The following is a 23,933-nucleotide window of genomic DNA, read 5'->3' as shown; positions in this document are numbered from 1 at the left end:
TTTAAAATGCACAGCAATATACAGGCATTCACCAAAGTAATTAATGAAACACAGAATGCTGTTTGAGAGAACAGGTCACATCTATCATCAGAACTGCCATGAGCAAGACAGGGATAATAAAAGACTTGCCATGTAACTCTAAGAATAGACCTACTTTATTAGCTAGCATCTATTTATATCTACACTGTCAAGTGCGAATGTATGCTGCAGAGATGGAAACTGTGCAGCAGGGGGGCAAAAAGAAATATTTATGAACATTCCGGGTCATTGGGAAACTAATGATATGCTAACAGCAGCCTCCAAATTCCTTTGGCATTCACAAGTATCACCTTTTGGATGCCTGAAATTCAAGAGTACAAAGCAGAGGGGTTTTTGCCAACCTTAAAGTACTGTGAGCCAACATACTGTATTTACATTTTAGATGAGAGGGTAGTGAACAGAATAAAATGGAAAAGGGATGCAGAGATCCTACTAAACATACACCAGGATAGTCATGTTAATTGCTTTTGCCCTGCTCATTTTGGTATCACTCTAATCAAAAAAGTTGGTTGAGTTTTAACTGAATACATTGCAATAGGCTGAAGTCTATTATCGGTGTTAGGTTCGCTTATCCAAAAAAGCCTCATGCATATTTCTAGGGACAGATCCAGATCAGACTTAACCGATTAACGATAACGAATCACTAAGGCAATTGGTAACAAGGTATTTGGCCCTTCATGTCTAAGTCACCAGTTTAAAGTAATCCTGGTCCACAGTGACCATACATATATGATCTGTAGGTTTGTTCTGTGTCCAGTGTGAAATGAGTTATTAGAAAGTCGAATTCCCAGTGGGGAGATGTCTCAGTAGAAATGCCCATCCAATCACTGGCCTAAGAACTGAACTTTCCTCACTCCCTGGTAGTCTAACGTCATCATGGGGTAAGATACACTGGCAAGTGGTAGCAAGAGAGACACCTGGGGGTTTATATGAAGCTTCAGACTCTAGGGCTGCCAATCTAGCAATTGTAAAGTCCAAATAATAAAATAACCTGGAGTTGAAAAGCTGAAACTTGGTATCTTGCTGGCACTTTGAAGCAAGATTTTTTTAAAAACTGTTTTGAACATCCAACATTCAGATCTCTACCTTGTCATCCCACAGATGGTACTTCTGGGCTATTTGCATAAGAGGAGAATACGCAAGAAACATATAAACATTCTCAGATCATCTTCTTATGTGTATGAAGAAAAGAAGAATTAAGATATTGTGATTTCTTATTTTGCAGCCAGGGAATTGTAAACATCTCCTATTAAACCAAGTAGAGATAATCAAAATTTTCTGAATTTCAAGTTTTTCATGCAATTTTGTCAAAAATTCTATTTTTTGATTAACCATCTCCCACATCCCCAAACATTTAACAAAAATGTTTGGGTTTTTTTTTTTTTTTTTTACAAGCTACTACTAACCCGAGCTTATTTCTGATATGCTATGTATATATTTGATTATTTCTGAACATTGTAAGTTAATAAATCAAATTTGAGTGTGCGCTGTTGTTTTTTTACCTCACAACAGTATAATGGAGTGGAAGTAGTCTTATGACTACTAAATATCTTCCAAAACAATAAATAGCTTTTATGTAATGTACACATAAAATTAGCACATCATTAAAATACTCTATTCAATTTTCCCTCCCCAGTTTACATATTTTAATTCACAAATGTCTGCTAGTTATCAACTGCATCAAAACTGGAATAGTAATAGCCTGTGTGGCAACTCATTTATAACTGTGCACATACACAATGTACTAAACAAGCTGTTCATCATCATCATCCAGTTATTAGAGTTCTCTGAATTTTCTTTAAGAGCCTGGAGAGGACATGTTATTGCTGATTTTCTAATGCCCAGCAGCAATCTAATCCTTCAGTAGAAGAGCCAAACACTGGATTAGCAATGACAGTCAACAAAAAACAAAAATGCAAAATCTAATCAACTAAAATTCAGATATTAAGAACAGAAAATCATATTTCCTAAATTGATTGGTGTAGATCATTCTGTAATAATAAATGCAGAAATCCCCTTTTAAATAACAAATGAACAACATGCATAATCCTTACACCATATGGTAAAACATATTGAAAAAAATCAAAACTGTGAAAGGTACCTGCTACAGTGGCTTCAAGAGTATATCTATACTGCAGAAGGGAGATGTGATTCCCAGCATGGGCAGACAGACTTGCACTAGTTCAGCTTGAACTAGCACATCAAAAATAGGAGTATGGATGCCTAGCATGACAGCCGCCACTGCCATAAGATGCAACATCCACAATGCTATTTTTAGCACACTTTCTTGTGTTGAGCTAGCATAAGTCTGTCTACCTGCCCTGAAAATCACACCTCCAAACTGCAGTGCAGAGACCCCCAGGTTAGCGGGCTGCACCTGTTAGAAGTATTAACTTGCACTCGGAAGTTTTTGCAATACATATCATATAAAAGGGGGTTTTAGAACATTAATACTATTATTGAACTTATTCTTTTATTGACAGAGGAAATGAATACATAAAAATTGAACATTTTTCATTTTGAACTCTCCATTTTAGTATATTGCTGTAGACAGAAACTGTGCTATGTGCTATTTAGCAAACAGACAGTATCCCTAATTTTGGCAACAAATCTGTGGCCCCCTAGAACTTCAAAGTTATCAGTGTAATATACACTATGGCCACTCAGAACTTCTTCCAATTCCAAAATCCAGGCCCCCACCACTTAAGCTAAAACATTCACTTGATTTCTATACAGTAGGAAGAACAGTTGCTCATCTACTTTGGGTGCTCAACATAAATTAAACTACAAAAATAAATAGTATATATCAGGGATTGGTAACCTTTGGCACGTGGCCAGCACATCCCTCGGCCCGCGCTGCTTCCCACAGCCCCGATTGGCCTGGAGCGGCGAACCGCAGCCAGTGGGAGCTGCGATTGGCCAAACCTGCGGACTCGGCAGGTAAACAAACCGGCCCGGCCCGCTGGGGGCTTACCCTGGCGGGCCATGTGCCAAAGGTTGCCGATCCCTGGTTGTGTGTGTATATATATACACACACACATATATACACACACACATATATACACACACAGACAACCCCCCCTAAATTATGACTAAACTACAGCAAGTCCATCCTCTATCAGTTATTTGCAGCAACATTCAAATAAAATACGGAAACAATCCACACATTACTCCTCCCCATTAAAAACACCCTCCCAATTCTCCTCTTTTCAAATGCTTAGGCAACAAGATGGGCTTTTCGATGTATTCTTAAAGTAATCAGATGTAGGCAATTTTGGACCAAAGAGGGGAGCAAGTTTCAAAGTCAAAGTGTTCTCACAGAGAATGCTCTACTATTCCTTTGAATTTCATAGAAGAGTCTCTGTACCTTCAGCAATATGGCATAAGGAGAGAGGCAATCTCTCAGGTATATAGATCATAGGGAAGGCTACAATTTTTTCACAGAGGTTGCAGAAGTCATGGAATTGGTGACTTCCAGAGACCTCCGTGACTTCAGCCAGCAGTGACAGGAAACTGCAGGGTCCCACCACCATTCCTGAGCTGCTGCAGGGGGATGCTGGAGCTCCCAAGCCGTGGCGGGACAGGAAACCTTGGAGCTCCAAGCCCCAGTGGGCAGTAGGGGTGCCCGGAGCTCTGAACCGGGGCCCTCACTGCCCATTTTGTCACAGATATTTTCAGTAAAAGTCACAGAGAGGTCAAAGGCTTCTGTAATTTTTTCTTTTTTGCCCATGACCTGTCCCTGACTTTTACTAAAAATATTGCTGAGTTACTGCTCTGATGACCGGGAGATGGCGGAGTGATGTTCGGTCACCGAGTTGATGGCATTCACTGTGAATTCTAACTTAGAATGGCTGCCATCTTCGACCACATTACTGCAATAAATTCTGCTACTGCGGATGTAGCCATTTGACTCAATCAACTTCAGATGAAATTGTAGTTGCTGCTCTACACCAGCCATACAAAAGAAGACTAAAAAATGCATGACAAAATCTTAGCTTAATCGTAGATCATTTAGGGCTTTATTAAGTCAATGCCAACACCTTAAGTTCCATGTCAAAAACCAATACACAGTGCAGATCATGGAGCATTATTACTATGCTCACAATACTTTCATCTAAAAAGAGGTAATGCATAGAAATACAGTTGTACTGTAGTATTCCCAAGCTTTGTCAATACTTCTTTTGTCCCCCTCAAAAAAAGTTTATTCTACAACTATATTATTGAAGGTAAATTATTTACTTACTTTGAGGGTAACTGCTGTTGCCTTGATAATAAAGTCATTTACTGATACTTTAATGTCATCTGCAAGAGGAAAAATAAATACAAATATTATGAGTAGTGGTTACTAGTGTAGCTCCAGAAATTACAAACCAGACAGTTTCATGACTGAATATTCCAGCGTTTCAGTCAATTAGTCTTTAGGGCTCTTAGAAAGTCATACTATCACAAATTATTAAATAATTGGGTTATAACAACATAATCACAGCATGTAAACTCTATATAAAATGCATAAACTCTAGACACAAAGCACAAGGCTTCTATTACCACAAGGTAAGAGCAGTTCAGAAATAGTGTGCTATTAGTTCCCCAATAGACAAAGGAGAAAACCTGTCTAGTCTCCTCTAGAAGATACTCCGGTTTATTTGCAAAAAGAAAAGGAGTATTGTGGCACCTTAGAGACTAACAAATTTATTTGAGCATAAGCTTTCATGAGCTACAGCTCACTTCATCGGATGCATTCAGTGGAAATTCTTTTTGTGGCTACAGACTAGCACGGCTGCTACTCTGAATCTGGTTTATTGGTTTCCATACTGAAGTGTCAGACAATGAGGGAGATGCTAATGGACAAAGCACTGCCTAATACACTACAGGGAATACTCTCATAGAAGCAAAGGAAAAGGAAAGAGCAGTCAAGATGCCCTAATAAAAATTAGAGGTAAAAAAAAAAAAAACCCCAAAAATCCCCCATGACTGAATGTTCCGCTAGTATTTAAAGCGCAAAGGATAAAATTAAACCAGCAGATGTGGATGGAGAGGCAAGCAATTAGGAGAACTGTGATTCATGAACTTTAGAACAATCAGTTTCTATTATTTTAGTTATATTAGTTGACAAGAAATGTTTGTTCTGGGAACAACTTAACTGTTCTCCAAAATTCTCTTAATTGACAGGGAAAATATCACACCACAGAAATATCTTGTTTCCAAAGGCAAAGACATACCTGGTTTTCAAAAATGACCTACTGTGTATTTTAGGATGGGGGAAAAAAAGTGTGTTCAGGTTTTAACCAATGCTGATGAGCAATCTCGTGGCTTAACTGTCTTTTGGGGGGGTGGGGAGGGGAAGAGGAGAACATATTAATGGTTGATCTAGTGCATTTGCAAAAGTGCTGGACTGAGGAGTGGAGAAACCAAAATCCTCTGTCTTCTTCCCACAACAGGAACCTCCTGGACATCAAGAAAAACTCTCCCTTCACACCCGCCCTGCACTCACCTATGTGTCTCAAAGGGAAGCTGGTGTTAACAGATGCTAGAGCCAATAGGGAATTCAGTATTAATCGCTTCACAAACCCAGGCCTCCTGGCTAGGACTACCAACAAGATTAGAATAAACTCTAGTGATTGTATTTGTGTTTTTGAATATCCATCCTCTATGAATTAGACCGAAACCTCCAACTCATATCACAGCCATTATGCATGCTTAGTCTTGACATGGACTAGATTAATCATCACATGAGCAATCACTTTTTGTCAGATGAACATAATAGAGGTGGTTTTGTTTTGTTTAAAATGCTTAGGTATGACATGAATAAGAGATATATCTTAATTAAAAACCAATGCACTATTATCAGAGTGGTAGCCGTGTTAGTTTGTATCAGCAAAAACAACGAGGAGTCCTTGTGGCACCTTAGAGACTAACAAATTTATTTGGGCATAAGCTTTCATCGGCTAGAACCCACTTCATCAGATGCATGGAGTGGAAAATATAGGAGCAGGTATAAATACATGAAAGGATGGGAGTTGCCTTACCAAGTGTGAGGTCAGTCTCATGAGATAATTCACTTAACAGCAGGATACCAAGGGAGGAAAAATAACTTTTGAAATGGTAATGAGAGTGGCCCATTTCAGACAGTTGACAAGAAAGTGTGAATCACAGTAGGAGGAAATTAGTATTGGGGAAATTAGGTTTAGGTTTTGTAATGAACCAACCACTCCCAGTCTTTATTCAGGCCTAATCTGATGGTGTCCAGTTTGCAAATTAATTCCAGTTCTGCGGTTTCACACTGGAGTCTGTTTTGGAAGTTTTTTTGTTGAAGAATTGCCACTTTTAGGGCTGTTATTGAGTGACCAGAGAGATTGAAGTGTTCTCCTACTGGTTTTTGAATGTTATGATTCCTGATGTCAGATTTGTGTCCATTTATTCTTTTGCATAGAGACTGTCCGGTTTGGCCAATGTACATGGCAGAGGGGCATTGCTGGCACATGATGGCATATATCACATTGGTAGATGTGCAGATGAATGAGCCCCTGATGGTGTGGCTGATGTGGTTGAGTCCTATGATGGTGTCCCTTGAATAGATATGTGAACAGAGTTGGCACCGGGATTTGTTGCAGGGTTTGGTTCCCGAGTTGGTGTTTCTGTTGTGTCGTGTGCAGTTGCTGGTGAGTATTTGCTTCAGGTTGGGGGGGCTATCTGTAAGTGAGGACTGGCCTGTCTCCCAAGGTCTGTGAAAGTGAGGGATCATCCTTCCGGATAGGTTGTAGATCCTTGATGATGCACTGGAGAGGTTTCAGTTGGGGGCTGTAGGTGACAGCTAGTGGCATTCTGTTACTGTCTTTGTTGAGCCTGTCTTGTAGTCGGTGACTTCTGGGTAACCTTTCTGGCTCTGTCAATCTGTCTCTTCACTTCACCGGGTGGGTACTGTAGTTTTAAGAATGCTCGATAGAGATCCTGTAGGTGTTTGTCTCTGTCTGAGGGATCGGAGCAAATCCGGTTGTATCTTAGAGCTTGGCTGTAGACAATGGATCATGTGATGTGGTCTGGATGAAAGCTGGAGGCATGTAGGTAAGTATGGCGGTCAGTAGGTTTCGGTATATGGTGGTGTTTATGTGACCATTGCTTATTAGCACTGTAGCGTCTAGGAAGTGGACCTCTTGTGTGGACTGGTCCAGGCTGAGGTTGATGGTGGGGTGGAAATTGTTGAAATCTTGGTGGAATTCCTCAAGGGCCTTCTTCCCATGGGTCCAGATGATGAAGATGTCATCAATGTAGCGCAAGTAGAGTAGGGGCATAAGGGGACGAGAGCTGAGGAGGCGTTGTTCCAAGTCAGCCATAAAAATGTGGGCATACTGTGGGGCCACGCGGGTACCCATAGCAGTCCCGCTGGCTTGAAGGTATAAATTGTCCCCAAATCTGAAATAGTTGTGGGTGAGGACAAAGTCACAAAGTTCAGCCACCAGGTTTGCCGTGATGGTATCAGGGATGCTATTCCTGATGGCTTGTAGTCCATCTTTGTGTGGAAAGTTCGTGAAGAGAGCTTCTATATCCATAGTGGTTAGGATGGCGTTTTCTCGAAGACCACATGTTAACTGTTAGTTAACATGTGAGATCATCTTTTAATTAGTTCATTAAATACTTAAGTTCTGACGAAAACCTTAGCAATTGCCTGGGTTTTTTGTTTTGTTTTGTTTTGTTTTTTACATTTTTTCAAGCTATTTCTAATTTTTTAAAAACCCTTTCATGGAAAGGCCAAAATTTCATGTGGTTAAACAATCAGAATCCAATCCCGTAACCATTTATGTGCATATATTTACTCATTTGAGTAGTTGCATTGATTTTATAACAAGCCTTGTCATGCAATTTAAGTAACTCCTATGAGTCAGTGCTCAGGATGAACAATAGGATGAGCCATTGTTCTGTTTCCAGTCAGTGTGCTGACAAAATACCATGAAAACAACCATTCTTGCAAGATTTTGACCCAAGATGGCAGAACTCTCATGGAAACAAATGATGCTGTTGGTTGGGGTTTTCCAAGTAATTTAAAGGATTCAGAAATTCAGTGGGATTAGGTCCCTTTGGTTCCCAGCTGTAGGCTCTAAAACCAAATGCCAGCTCTAATTTGACCTTACCTACAAACTAATACAACTCGGAAAACTGTCTTCGCAGCACATCTCGTAATTACTTGTTATCAAGCTAGACTGACCCATTTGGATCCACAAGCAGTTATTGCAATTGGACATTAAATGTGGGGGTTGGAAACTACAGTAAGGAGAATAGTGAATAATGAGCAAACTGATTTTGATGAGTGATCTATTAGCAAAATCCTGCCAGAACACTCTCTTTACAATGTACTGTATATCCACTCTTTAGACCTTTCCTGGCTGTGAAGAGATGAAATTACTGCAGAATGTGAGAAAAAAAATTTCCCCCTCAAGCACACATACTGTATGTAGGAGTGATTATGTGCTATTCTCAGATGGGAACTGGAACTAGAAAAAAAAAATCACTAAATCAAGAGAACTTTATAATACAATCATATCCTTCCAGCTGACACCACGAGCCAAATTTCATTCTTTGCCTTTGACATCATAAATCAGACAACATCTCCACTTGACTCATTATAATGGGATGATGATTTACTTCATAACACTGCATGCAGAATAAATACACAGAAACAGTGCTGAGTTTAAATAGGGAAAGAATGCCAGTCACTTAGAACTCCAAAATTTAGGCAATGTTGATATGTCAAAACGTCAAGATAATTTATGGAGATTATGTTAAAAATAAACATTTTTGTAACAATACTTTGGAAGTCTTTAGGACTAAAATGGGGAGACATTTTCTTTTGCTAGAATGGCTTACAGTGAATTAATTACTAAAAATCTGTAGTTTGGTATATTTAATGTAATATTTAGTTTACATTTATTTATCCTTTTTTCCAGAAAGTTACCAAGGTACTTTGCAAACTATAGTAAATATTATACATGCAGGAATTGCTCCACACGCTAATGAAACGTAGCCACCTCTGGAGTACACCCTAGCTGCTTTCTAACAAGGTGTACGTGAGCAATACTAAACATTTTATGATAAGAATAAAAGGTATTCAGTTTCCAGCTAAACCTGTAGGAAGAATGGCTAAAAGGAGACCATGTCAAGATTTACAAAGAGATTTTCAAAGGTATAAATGGTACAATGGCACTTCATTTCCATTGACAGTCAATGGGAATTAGGTGCCTGACTGTCATGTGTTCCTTTGAAATCTCCCCTTTTGTCTCATTCTAAATTTCTGCAGTTTTAGTACAATGAGCAAGTTAATTTTAGTTCAGTATTAATTACAATATTAAATTAAAGCTTTGGAGGGGCAACTCTATACATGGAATAGAATACAGTAATATAAATGAGTCTATTAATAAAGAGTAACACACACAGTATAGATGACCATGTATTTTGTGTATTATACATTGGCTTAAATCTTATGTAGAAATCTACTGTTGGTCTAAAGATAAAGAAAAATAATCCTGTATATTCAAATTTCATTGTTCCTTTTTATGTTCTGTAATGTATAAACTGGAAGAATCACAAGGATTATCTGTATTCAACTGTGAACCAGAACCTCGCCATTCTACAATGACCCTTGGAGCCTTTTACTACAAGGATTACCAAGGTGAAGGCCTCTGCAAATGCTGAAATTCTGTTAGCAGCAGCAGCAAAGCAGGCAGCAGCTCTTGATGCATGGGTCAACAGTCTATAGTGTTTAAAAACCAAATCAAACCCAATAGTAATGATTTAGCCCAAAGAGGCACTGTGAACCTGAGAGGAGTGGATTTTTCCAGTGTGAACATAAGGAATGGTGCATACTGCTTAGACACAAGGATTGCTTCCCTTCCCCCTACTCCAGATAGAGTGTGGAAAAAGTCAATGGCTATATTTTCACTACATTACTTGCAGAGTGTTTAGGAAGAGGCTGTGATAACTAGATACAATCAGTAGTGTGTGGCAGGAGAGGAACAGCTGCTGATACATAGTAGTGTAACTTCACAATAACTATGGCATCATCCTGAAGGCATGTCTGAGACTTTTTTAGGTATTAAATCAAAAAAGCTACAGCTTGCTGGACTAGTCTATTGTCATAGTAACTTGGCTCCTGAATAGCAAAGGCAGCATAAATGCTTCAATTCAGGGGGTTAGGTTTACAGCACTTGATAAATGTGTTCGAAAACATTTCTCAAAACAGAGGAAATTAAGCTGCATCTCTATAATTAAGAGATATTTGCTTAACTATAACTAGTGAATTTGGGGTCATATCCTAGTCTCCTTTTGTCCACATAACTAATCTACAGTATTTATCATGGTTGGTAGCGTCTTCCCGAAAGAGAGCCAGGATTGTATTATAATAGCGGGGATGTTGCAGATCAATACTGAGCTGCATTGGCGGAAGTGTGTATGAGACACAAGCTTGTCCACATTATTCCTGGTCTAGCCAGAACTATCAGTGTCTGTTTCCCTTAGTACAAAGGCATAGTGAAAATATACTTCATCTTTTAACAAGGACCACCTTAGTTGTGTATATTCATAACAAATCAGAACAATAAAAGCTCTGTGTCTAGGGCAGTGGTTCTCAACTGTGGTCCACCGCTTGTTCAGGGAAAGCCCCTGGCACGCCGGGCCGGTTTGTTTACCTGCCGCATCCACAGGTTCGGCCAATCACAGCTCCCACTGGCCGCGGTTCGCTATGCCCTGCCAATGCGGGCTGCGGGAAGCGGCACAGGCCGATGGACATACTAGCCGCCGCTTCCCACAGCCCCCATTGGCCGGGCACAGCAAACCGCGGCCAGTGGGAGTCACGATCAGCCGAATCTGCGGACGCGGCAGGTAAACAAACCAGCCCGGCCCGCCAGGGGCTTTCCCTGAACAAGCGGTGGACCACAGTTGAGAACTACTGGTCTAGGGGACGCTGGATTCTCTTGCCTCCTGGACAGCAGCTTGCTAGTCATTTGTTAGAAGCCACCATCCTAAAACCAAATTAAAAAGGGATCACAACTCAATTTTCAGAACACAACTCAATTTTCCATTTAAGGACATTCTGGCTCCTTTCTCCCTCCTCCCTCTCCCCCCCCCCACCAATGCATGCAACACTTAGAAATCCACACAAGGGGTAAACAAGTGAATTTTTAAAGGTGTCCACTCTAAATGCAAGTGAATTATTTTATAAAGACAAGATAATTTTGTGAACAGAACCCATGCCATTTCCTCCTATGACCTTTAGTCGCTTGAAATCTACTCAAACTCCCTTTGACGATAGCCTGTGAGTAAGACTTCATCTGAGGGGAAAAAACCAAAAGGAAAATACTCTAGGTACTCCAGCAGTTAAAAAGTAGTCAGTCAGTGACAGCGGGATCAGACCACATGCCATCAGAATCTGGGAAATCTGAATATAACAGCTAAATTTCCCCTGGTACTTTACTAAAGAAGAAAGGTAGTGTGGTCTAGTCATTAAGGCACAAGACTAGGAGTCTATAATTTTTTAGTTCTAGTCGCAGCTCTGTGCCTTTGTCACCTCTGTGCCTCAATTTCCATATCTGTAAAATGGAAGAACAACTCACTCACAGGTTGTAGTGTGAGGAATAGCAAGTGATTATGAAATGCTTTAAAAAAATGTAATCCCCTCGATGAGTTTTAGAGTATGTCACACCAAGAGGTGTGCCCACACACCCACATTGGGAGAGGTTTTTGGTTTTTTTTAAAGAGAAAAAACTAGCTTAAGTTGTTTTAGCTTAAGAAGTTTATATTACATTATTTTTAGACTTAAGTTGTTTTTCTTAGGCTAACTGAGAAGCAAGAGGAAGCTATGGGCACATGCAAGGTAAAATATAGAGCAAAACAAGATGGCGGGGTCACCTCCTTTATAGCTTCCAAAGACAGAAGGCACAGGTTAGACTTCAGACATGACCAGGTATTAATGTAGTGACCTGTCCTCCTCCTAAAGGAGGTAACCCCACCTCTTGTTTTGCTCTATATTTATGTAAAAGTAACTTTGGAAAATCCAAAAAGCATCCACGTGACAACCCACTCACAAAGAAATTTAACCTAGACCTTGATTATTCCTTTTTGCTGTTGTAGTGTGACAGTATCAAAGCTGCTTAGCTTTGCAGTAAAGGCCAAGCTTTCAGTAAATCAAAATCCCTTTATCATCATGCACTGGCATCTGGATGACCCCGCTGGTGTGAAATATTTTTAGCACAGGACTATATTAAGCTTTGAATTGGAATAGATGCCACACATTAGGAAAGCTATGTTTTTCATTTTAGACAAAAATCTCTACCCAGCTGCACATAGATTACTGTGCACACAGACTGGATTGCTAGGAACCCTTTCCCCAAAGAAAAGAAAATTACTTATTCATTTTGGTGTTGGCATTGTTGTACAGGACACTTACATATGGGGACATGAAAGCTACTGAAAACCTGGGGTTTGTGTCTAGAACAACTATAACTCTTTCTTTAAAAAAAAAAACTGGTTAGAAAAATTCAAGGTGAAAATAGCAAAACAATAAGACATTGCAACATAGATAAATGACAGAATTAGTCAAATCATGAAGTAATTTAGTGATAAATAATTTATTTGATGATGAACCAATTGTTGAATGTTATTCCACCAGTTCTGTTTGGTGGGTAATTTAAATATTTGAGATTAATATAGTCACAGGAAAAAGTTCAATATTCATTAAACTATCTGCAGTTAATAATTTGATATAGGTACTTGTGAAAATTTTACCCAAAGTCCCATTTTTTTTAAGAAGTGTCTTAACCTCTTAGGAGTTTAACTCTCATTAAAAGTCAAAGTCACTTAAGCGCTTATGAAAATTTTACTCCAGACCTAACACACACTTATTTTAAATTTATATATACTCAACCGTTTGCATTTATTACTGATATACTTAGTGATTATTTATATATTCGTGTGTGTGTGTGTACTTATATTTATTTTACACACACATCCCCCCCTCTATGTTTAAAAGAGCAGTTTGTTCCACGGCCGAATATTGCACACCTGTCTGGGGAAAAAGGTCACTTACGGACCTTGTCAATATCCAGCTAAATGCAGTTATGAGACTTGTAACTGAAGTTCACTCTGCTGCCTTGGCTTCCAATTCTTGCAAACATCTTTCCTTGAGTTATCCAGTGAGAGATGGCTACATTGCCTGAGTATGGGAAAGCACTCACTAGCCAAAAGCTCTCGCTTCATGACAACCTTGTTCACCTGCCTTGCACTTGCCTTAAGACCTGCCAACCATTCTCACAGAACATGTAACAGGGCAGGCTCTGATGTAAAAAGAGCAAACACTCCATAGATGATCCCACCGCCAAACTGCCTGTTTTCTTGCTCTGCCAAAGACGCTGGATGACCATCAATTGTACTAGGATGTTACGTGGAAGATGCACTCATCTGATGCACAAATGGAGAATGAAGGATTCACCACAGTGTGAATGCGGAAACCTCCACACCATAGAACACATTGTGAACAAGTTCCCATCTTTTCATTTTCCAGGAGGGATAGCAAAGGTGCACTCTGCATCTCCTGAAGCCCTCAAACTTTCTATTAACTTGTAAATGTTGCTATTTCCATACAAAAGAAGATATGATCACATACTGTGTTTTCCACAGGATCCCTGCCTCATTCAGTGCATAGGACAGACAGGGCTCAAGGAACAGATCAGGCTTTTGTAGTCAAGAGACTATTGTCTGTAGAACCCTTGCTTATTTGTTGCAGAATGAGGCAGGGGATTGCAAGAATAAGGCTGGTCTTGTGGTTTAGGCAGTTGAATGCCATAGTGCGGAACTGGATTTGATCCCTGACTCTGCCAGAGTACTTGTGCGATGCTGGGCAAGTCGCTTAAACCAAACTTTTCACAGGTGACAGCATGTTCCTCGTTTTCTGGGTGACCAATTTGATGCCCTGGGGTCTGTTCTGCCAAAGTTCTAGCACTCACAAGTGCAATAGAGAGCTATAATATACTAAGTTCTCTGAAAAAAATGACTATAGATAAATTTAGAGGGGGTTGGGGAAAACAGAGCATGTGATCCTCCTGGGAAACAGTTTAAAGGACTACAGACAGGGGATTATAAAAGACCTGCGTTATATAGCTCTGCAGCAGATGGCTGAGAGTGGGAGGGAGTTCAGTATGGGACCAGAATCACTGCCTGCTAGGTGATCTACTGAGTTCCTTGGAAGCAGTATTCCCATCATCTTTCCTGCCACAGCAGAGATTTCCCCATGACCAGCTCCTCTCCTTGTTAGTTCTCCCATGTTAACCTGCTCTCCCAAACCTCAACCTGCAGACCCTCTTCGGGTTCACACTATTGGAAAAGCAGTAGAAGCCACAGCTTCTGCTCCCAGCTTCACCCTGCCCTTCTGATGACAAGGACAGGGTCCAATTCTGCTCTGACTTAATCAACAGCAGTTTTGCCATCTACCACTTCAAAAGGAGCAGGAGCAGACTGATAACATACAACTCCTAGAGGGGGTGACATTTTTACCTCAAAAAAGAGAGGACTCCAACTAGCAGAAGAACAGCATTTTGAGATGCTCGGCTGAAAATGCAATATGCTATACACACTAAGTGCTGAGACTTTATTTAAGCTTCACAAAATCCCTGTGAGATTAATAGCCCAATTCCGTCAGGTGCCATAGACTTTAATAGGAATTGCTCAGCAATGTTCAGGATTGGACCCAAAGTGATTCACTGTGTGTCACTGGACAAGTTGACAGAGTTTGGAATAGATAGTCCTGCTCCAAGTGCTCTACTCCAAACCCTTCAGTAAGATAGCTCAACTTATACAGCAAGGACAAAAAGTATAAATTTCATGAGATAGCAGTGAATGCTGAGCTCAAATGGCTTTATATTTGATGACTAAAGAAAATTCCATTGCCCCAAAAAACATTTTGATTGGAACAGAATTACAGTTTAGAAGAGACCAATGCCCAAAAAAATCTTTTATGATGGCGGAGAAGATAAATGGAATTTCAGGGGATAATCTGCCATTAGAGGAAAGAAAACAGAGCTCATACTCAAATGGAAGAATTACAGAAAGCTCACATGCATTTTCTTTAAACCAATTAAACCAATGTTAATGGTAGAGGGAGGACATAGAAAAACTATAGATGTCTGAAACTTAGTTTTAAATTACTATGTTGGATTCTGTACAATCTCTATAGAAAACATTATAGATCCTAATATATACAAGGAAATAAAGTATCCGGCCTTTTCCACAAGGAACCATGAAACAAAAATTATGATCTTTCTTCATGACTGATTCAATGCTTACAATAAATTCAGAAAGACTGTTAAAAATAAAGCTATATATAAATCCAAATATCATAGAATCTTTCAATCAAAAGTTCCTGCTCACTAGGGCCTTTTTTGTTTGCATTCTAGCACTAAATTTACAAAAGTAATGCACACAGGGTTTGAGTCACATGACATCCTGCTCCAAATCTAAAATGCAATGCTATGTGAGCAGATGAACTGGTGTAAATTGGGGCATCTCCCACTGAAGTCAAATGAACAATATTACAAAACAGTTCACATGCTAAATCCATACATGAATTAGTCTCTTATTTGTACACTGATGGATGACCCATGATGAGACCATGTTAATGATTTGTCTAGGTGATTGTTCAGAGTAAAGAAAGTTTGTTGGTTTCTCACAATGCAGATCATCAGGAGAACATGAAGTTGTTACAACTGAAAGATGTTTCAACAAATTGAGGACAGAATATCATTCAAAGTAGTGTCATTTCCAGTTGGATCAGAGGCACCCAGTCTGTATTATTTTATTTAGCCTCTTTATTTACAACAAGTCTAATGTGTTTGAAGCTTTCAAGTGAAGGGCAGACAGTTCATAAAATAGAGCAATCAAGCTTTGATGGGCTTGTCTTACTGAGCTCACTGTGGGACAAAAGGTTTGCTGCAGTTCTACTGAGATAACTCTTCCAGTGCACTAATGAATAAGATGTAAAGTGTACTGTACATGCTACATAACACCACAGTGGCATCGCAGGAGCAAAGAAAGGGATTCTTTCTGCCCCAAATCCACTAAAACAGGCAGTTAGTAGCACCTTCCTTTGCTCTGGTAGACAGCCCTGTATTTTGTGAAGTTGTTTACAAACCACATGAAATTCATCTGGGTACAAAGAAAAATCATATACATATGAAGATGTGTAACTAAAACACTAAAGTGATAAAACTCTAGAGGGTATTAGCAGGGATTAAGCCTCACTTTAGTAAGTAATGGGACTGAGGCAAGATGGGTGAGTGGTATGTTAAAGTTTGTTTATTGTTCTGGCCTAAAATCCTCTTGATATTTAATTTAAGAGGCATGTAGTGTGTTTTTCTGCCAAGTGGGTATCTTTACTTTCTCAATGAATGATGTATATTTGTGGTCAAACTCGTACGTTTTCTCATATTCAGTGCATCTTTTCAGCTAATAGACTGCTCTGCTGAGCTTGGTATTTTATCATTGTGAAGAAGTGCTGAGGCAGTTTTTTTTTAGAAAACTAACTTGATTCTGTTACTTGCATTTCTGTGCACTGGATTTTACTGTATTTATTGCTCCATTTTGTTGTTTCTGTTTTCCCTAGGGCTTGATGCATGATTAAGTTTTATATCTTGTTTCCAGTGGTGAGGTCCTTGGGTTTTATTCTCCAAAAATAGGACGGTGCATTAACCAGATTACAGGTTAGATTCGGCCCCACCTTACCAGCCATGATGTCTCCCTGCAGTAGCTATTGTTAATGCACCTAGTACAAGATAGCTTCACCCACCAGGAAGGGTGGGCTGTTTTTTCACTGTGGCCTTGTCTTGTGAATTCTGCTGGAGGAGCACAGCTTTACAATCAGGCGAAGGCTGGCGAGGGGATGCATTTAATCAGTACCACTGGCTGCGCCATCTCCTAAATCAGCCATATCACTCTAGACAGGCATTGTGAAGTCAAAGGCCCTTGCCAGAGTTGCCACCTTTGAAGCTAAGCTATCACTTTCCTTGGCTGAATCTGGTTCTACAAGTTTTCAAACCATGATGATGATGATGGCGGCAAACACAACCGGAAAGCTTTAAGACCAAATGCAAATGCTGTATATGGCTTCTTTGGATTTATAAAGCTCCATCTCATGTGTAGCAGCTTGTCAATATGTGTAGTATGATGTAATGGAGAGTATACAGATATTAAAACTGGCTCAACAACAGCTGAGAACATATGCACACCTGACACAAATGATCGAAGAAAAACTATCAAAACATTCCATTCAGAAATCACATCAGAAACCTGTTGGATTATCTATATACTTTCTTGTGTAAAACAAAGGTCAATATTCACACACATTTCCATAAAAATCCTTGAAGAACAAAGCTGTATCTTCCTAAAACGTAATATACACCATTCATTTTAAAAAAAAAATACTATGAAATGCTAAAGGCAAATTTTTCTTTTGATGTAAAAGAAACAACATTCATAATTCTAATCCTAATTCGCTAACAGACTTGGCTCAGCCTAATATTTACTTACATAACTTTATTTGTGCGAGTTCTTGAACACATTAAAAAAAAATTAAGAAGAGTTGAGCTTTGCTGCTGGGTTTATGAAGTTTGCACTTCTGTGGGGGAGAAAAATGAGATTTCACAGCGATATGGTCCAAAATTAGATTTGCGAAGTGACAAAGATAGATCTGTGTCCCTAGATTATCTGAATTTTATACACCGATAAATTAAACTTTGTAAGTGATTATATGTGCCTTCCATCAACATAATTTACTAGATTCATCAAAAGGAGAAGCCGTCATTGTTTTCCCAATTATTTTAAAGCATTTTCCCCCTAAAAAATGAAAAGTAATAAATGTGATTACAATTCATGGAAGTGAGAGATTCAGATATAAGTGGTTTAAATTAGACAGAGGACTGTCCACTGAGTGGGAGAATAGACTTTTAAGTCCTCTGCAGGGATGCAAGACAGACACTAATGTAATGACATTTTATGTACAGAAAAGATATTGCTAGGGCAGGAATGAATCTTGCACATCATCGTGGAGAAAAATTCACATTTTGCGGGAGACCAAGGAAAATGTTCCAGAGCAGGTTGATTAAGAATTATGGCAAGTGTTTGCAACTACTGAGGGATTTACAATGTTAGAATAAATCCTTAAGAGATAGATTAGTGAGCAGAAAGCAGGTCAAAGGTGCATGGTAAATTCATTTATCACATGACTTCACAGTTTACCAAATTCGTTTCATCTTCATCTAGGTGGTAACATGAACTTATTAAAATGAATAATTAATCAGAACTAGTCCTTTAAATAGAACACAGTAAAACATTATGTTACAGAACAGAAGAGAAGCTTTGCCTCAGCCTAAAGTTTCTACTTGGCTAAGCCAGAAGATAGAATTCTTCTAAAATAAAATAAATAAATAAATGTGATTTATTAAAGAGCAATATGTCTTGGATCACGATAAACCCATAGCCTCTCTAGTATGACATTATGGCATACTGAGTTTTATATTTGGTTTGAGTTAGTTAGCCTGTAGACTTCAAGGTCTGATGGAAACAGTTTCGATATTTTTCACATTTCTAGTAACAGCATTTAAAAAATAGACTGTATTATGGTGGTGTTCTCTCTTTAGATCAAATAAGTTGTTGTAATAACAAATACTCCTTATAATATCCTCAGTTCTGTATCTGAGGGCAACTAGAAACATCGGATATATTCACAAACAACAATGTAACTGTTACTTTAGTTACAATGAGGAGAAGATTTTTGAGTAGATAAATATAGGGATTGCTAAGTGGCTGCCTACATTTTTCCTCTGCCACAAGTACAAGTTCCTTCGTACCCACAAACAGTGACTAAAGTCAGCTAATATAATATTCTTCAAAGGCAATGAATACTCCCCAGTCTACATAGTTTACCAAATATAAAGAATACAACTTCACTTGGGTTCCAAGTTGATTCTGAACAACAGAAGTTCTTTAAAAAAATGTCTTTGCACCTTGAATAGAGCTGAGGTAGCACTCTCGAATAGGATGGATTTACAAATCTCAGTATTCACCACCAAACAGTAGGATTTTGTTTGTCAGGCCGCAATTCAGCAGAGTACTACTATATGCATATTTAATAAAGGTGGTAGAAAAAATGTCAATAGTTTTCCAACAGAAAATGCAGTGTCATTAAAATCTAAAATGTTTTGCAGGAATGTGTCAATTTAGATTAAATCTTTGATGGAAACATTTTGAAAGTAGTCATTTAGACTATCTCCTTTGGATTCATTTAAACTTTTCTATTATTACATTTTTATATATTTAATTTTATTATAATGTTTCAGCATTATCAAAATGAAATTATTAGTTTCAAATTGAAGTTTTTCCATACGGTCAGAATTTTCCGCAGGACAGAAATTCCATTTTCTGACTAGCTCTAGTATTTACTTTAAGCACGTGCATAAATCACACTGAATTCAAGGTAAGATCTCCTAGTTCATATTAAAACTACATATTGCCTGGTCTTTAATGGATTTTACCTCATGTGTTAACATGAGTTAAGAACACACCTTTTTTTCCTAGCGAAGACAAAGCCACACAAAGCTTTTAGTCATACTGAATTACCTTTCATTTCCCAGTAGCTTCATCAGCTTTAGGCTACCAAAACCCAGGCTTCCAGTAGCGTATGCTATGGGAAACGGCATGTGTGTATCTTTCAGTAGGATATCCCTCAACATTACACACAGATTTGTCATTTAGGAATTCAACCTATAATGCATCCATCCTGATATGCCAAGATTCTAATACACCTAATTCTCTAGGTGGTCAGTCAGAAAAATCTGCAGGTATTCTAGAGATAGGACTGAAGGAAACAAAAACCTACTGTATAATTAGAAATCTTATGTTAATCTGCAGTTGCGTGAGCATTCTCATACTGGTTGGTTGAATAACACTGCAGTCTTCTGGTCTCCTATGAACCTGCTTGATTCCAGTAACCACAAGCAATCACAGAGTTTGTGTCTTATCTACAGGATGATGAAGCAAATGGTAATTTTTTGCTTGTCTATCAATGCACTGAGAAAAAAAAAGACTACACAATAACGGACAGTTTTGATAACTGTAATACAGCAGATGAACCCTAAAGTAGAATTAAGGATTGAAGATTATACCACTATCTGTGGCAAACCAGTCTGTCATTTTTAGGCTGCATTCTAAATTCTGGAAGATAGGCCATGACTTTATGAAAAAAAGAAATATTGTATGAAGTGCATCTCCTATGAATAGACTGGCAAAGGTTTTTCCAGAATGATTAGTGAATTCAGGTGCTAACCTGAGAAATTAGAACTGGGCCTGGTCTTCAGAGGAAGGATCCTCAACACTTTCTGAAAATCAGGTCCCTTTAAAGTGATATTGGGCTTCCAAAAATTAAGGTACCCAAAATCATGAGTCACATTAGAACACCTTGACTAGTACGTTTATTTCCGTAGGAAGGGGCTTTTAAAAACAAAATGCTGAATGAAATCAAATTTAAAATAAAACAAACCAAAAAAACCCCCCCACACCACAATAACTTTTACTTGATTTTAGATTTGTAGACATACATAAAAATCACATCACAATCATCACCAGCCTCCCCAGAAACAGACACAAAGTGGTTGCTTAAGACAGGACAGTGAAACAGGAAGCGTCTTAATGAAAACAAATTGTCGTAGTACAAAGAAAGAAAGTTTATTTGAATGCCCAGTATTGAAACTCAATATAGAAGACTACTCACTCTGTACAGAGAGCGTGGGTGTAACTAATTGTATAGCAGGTCAAGATAGTCCAGTTAGTACTGGGTACTCTTTAGATCAGTTTATTTTGAATAATAAATAACATCTACCAACCTTTCGCTAGTTCTTTCCTTAGTTTCAAGACAGCATCAAGGTCACAGTCAGTAGTAGCATATGCATGAGGCACAGTAGTTTTAGATTCTGTTAATCTCTTAGCAATAACTCTTCGGATGTTGCTGGCAGGGACTTCTGTGAATGTACCCTGAAAGCAAATATTTTGCATATTAAATACAGGGAGAGAACACCCACACACCTTTGCTGAAACAAGAGTAGGGCAGTAATGCTTTTCAGTTGGTAGCTTTTGTTCACTTACAACAAACCTCAACTTTAAAAAAGCATTAACATGTAGCTAGTATTAACATGCCTAAGATTAAATTTAAATAATTTGAATTTTCTATTCTTGCTGAAAGATAGCAGAAAGAAAAATCCTATTCAGACCAGCAAAACAGGTTATACAGAACCAAGGAAATTAATGCAGTACAGTATTTGTTTTATCTTATTCCATAAAGCTGAAGTGTAAGAAAATGAAGGCTGGAAAAAAATCTGAATATTTGCTCCATTGCACCACGCCTTAAATCTGGATAAACACAGAGATTCTAGGCACAGTACTATAACATGTTATACAAGTACTTGATCTTCAGCATATAAAGGAAATCAAGATGGGTGGTCCATACAGACAGTACTGACAAGTAACAATCTTCTTTAAAGAAAATTCCACAGTCATATACATTTGGGGTAAAAAGTGTACTCAATTTCTATTATTCTGCCCATATTTCTTATCACTGATAAGGAACAAGATAACTTCAGTTTACAGAGTACAATGAATCCTACAGATCTAGCAAATTACTCCACAAATATCAGCCCTGGTTCTCGGCTGGTGAAATCAGCATTGCTGTATTACACCAGCTTAGGGCCTGCAGAGTACAGTTACGCTAAACCTTTATTTTAGAAGAGAACTGTTAGTAGAAGCTCTGTTGAGCTATAGATTTATCAGTCCCTTCAGTGGTTGCTTAAGACAGGTTTCACTGTACATCTGTCTCCTTTGTCATCAACCTGCCTTTCCTGCCCAATTCATTCAGTCATGTCGCAATTCAGCATTCACAACCTTTTCATGAAAGGGAACTATATTGCAAGCAATTCCTTGTAATGCCAATGAAAATATCAAGCAGGAAAAACAGGTGGATTTCACAAGAAATACTCTCTGAAATTATACAGCATATACACTGTGTGTTGAATACAAATCACAGTGTGTTCTGATATAGCTGCAGGCAAAGCACTTTTTTATCATGACAGAAAAATATATCTAGGCCTGGAATTTTATGACTTTTTTTAACCTTACCAAAAAAAAAAAAAAAATCTACATTATTTACTATGGTTCACCACAGAATACCAAACATTCTATGACAGGTTTCAGAGTAGCAGCCGTGTTAGTCTGTATTCGCAAAAAGAAAAGGAATACTTGTGGCACCTTAGAGACTAACCAATTTATTTGAGCATAAGCTGATATATGCATTTCCACTGCATGCATCCGATGAAGTGAGCTGTAGCTCACAAAAGCTTATGCTCAAATAAATTGGTTAGTCTCTAAGGTGCTACAAGTACTCCTTTTCTTTTTGCAAACATTCTATAACTCTTATAAATTGTTAACAGGTACCAGACCTGAACCTGCAGCTGTATTTCAAAGTTGGTTCTAGAACCAGAATGGTCCAATTTCACAGATCCTATCTGGAAGCATTCCGGCATGGTGGAATTCTCCCCAAAATAATGGATCTTTCAATATTTCTGCCATTTAGGGCCCAACTATTCAGAGAAAGGCTCACAAGGTTTTGACATTTTTTAAACACAAACAATCCTTACTCAGCCCCAATCCTCTAACCAAGAGGTGGGCAAACTATGGCTCGCGGGCCACATCCGGCCTGCAGGACCGTCCTGCCCGGCCCTTGAGCTCCTGGCTGGGGAGGCTAGCCTCCGGCCCCCCCTGCATCCATGCCACCGCACAGGCAGCGCAGCTGGCTCTGGTAGGGCGGCGGGACTGCAAGCTCCTGCTGCTCTGAGCTTCATGATAAGGGGGGCGGGGGGAGCAGGAGGGTTGGATAAGGGGCAGGGGGTCCTGGGGGGCGTAGTTTGGGGACAGGGGGCGGTTGGATGGGGCGGACGTTCTGGGGGGGGGGCCAGGGGACGGTTGGATAGGTGTGTTAGTCCTGGTGGGGCCTGTCAGGGGGTGGGGGTGTGGATAGGGGTTGGGGCAGTCAGGGGACGGGGAACTGGGTGGGTTGGAAAGGGGGTAGAGTCCTGGGGGGCCTGTCAGGGGGTGGGGGTGTGGATAGGGGTCTTGGGGGGCAGTCAGGGGACAGGGAGCAGGGGGGTAGGATAGGGGGTGGAGTCCGGGGGGGGGTAGTTTGGGCCGTGGGGTCCCAGGAGCAGGAGGTCAGGGGACAAGGAGCAGAGGGGCTTGGATGGGTCGGGGGGTTCTGAGGGGGGCAATCAGGGGGCGGGAAGTGGGAGGGGGTGGATAGGGGTCGGGGACCTGGCTGTTTGGAGAGGCACAGCTTTCCCTACTCAGCCCTCCATATAGTTTTGCACCCCGATGTGGCCCTCAGGCCAAAAAGTTTGCCACCCCTGCTCTAACCCTTGCCTAATCCAACTCCATGCTCCTTACCAATATTTATTTTTAATCCATGCTTATAGATTTTTGCACTCACATGCCTCTTATTATTCAGAGATTTCAACGTGCTATACATATAATCAGATGTGTGTAATGTTTTATTGTATGGGTAAGGGAAAACTTAGCCATTGTGGCCTTATGTAGTCTGGGGGGGAAAAAACTCGGGGGAGGAGGTTCCCCCAATTGGGTAAGCTCAACTGAGGTAAAAATGAAGATCAACTTTGATCAAAAAGACCACTTTAGCACAACTTAAACGCCCAGTTAGCATCAATTTAATGTCTTCAGCAGGTCAAGATATAGCCACATCATGCTAAATGTGTTAAACTGTGTTTGCACTGATGTTAAGTGAGGTTTTCAGTCCAGTTAAAGTA

General features: G+C 39.5%; 1 protein-coding gene across 2 annotated transcripts in view; it reads right to left on the bottom strand.

Annotated features, from left to right (window-relative positions):
- Nucleotides 1-23,933, bottom strand: part of PDHX (pyruvate dehydrogenase complex component X) — a 102,345-nt gene that overhangs the window by 15,020 nt on the left and 63,392 nt on the right. For both annotated transcript variants that reach the window (XM_074955272.1, XM_074955273.1), the window contains exons 7-8: nucleotides 20,952-21,099; nucleotides 4,283-4,341 (exon numbers count right to left, since the gene is read on the bottom strand). In XM_074955272.1, coding sequence (XP_074811373.1) covers nucleotides 4,283-4,341; nucleotides 20,952-21,099 — 207 coding nt within the window. The remainder of the gene's footprint in view (nucleotides 1-4,282; nucleotides 4,342-20,951; nucleotides 21,100-23,933) is intronic.

This window comes from Natator depressus, chromosome 6 (assembly GCF_965152275.1).
Source record: "Natator depressus isolate rNatDep1 chromosome 6, rNatDep2.hap1, whole genome shotgun sequence".
Lineage (NCBI taxonomy): Eukaryota > Metazoa > Chordata > Testudines > Cheloniidae > Natator > Natator depressus.
This window is presented reverse-complemented; position numbering and strand designations above follow the sequence as displayed.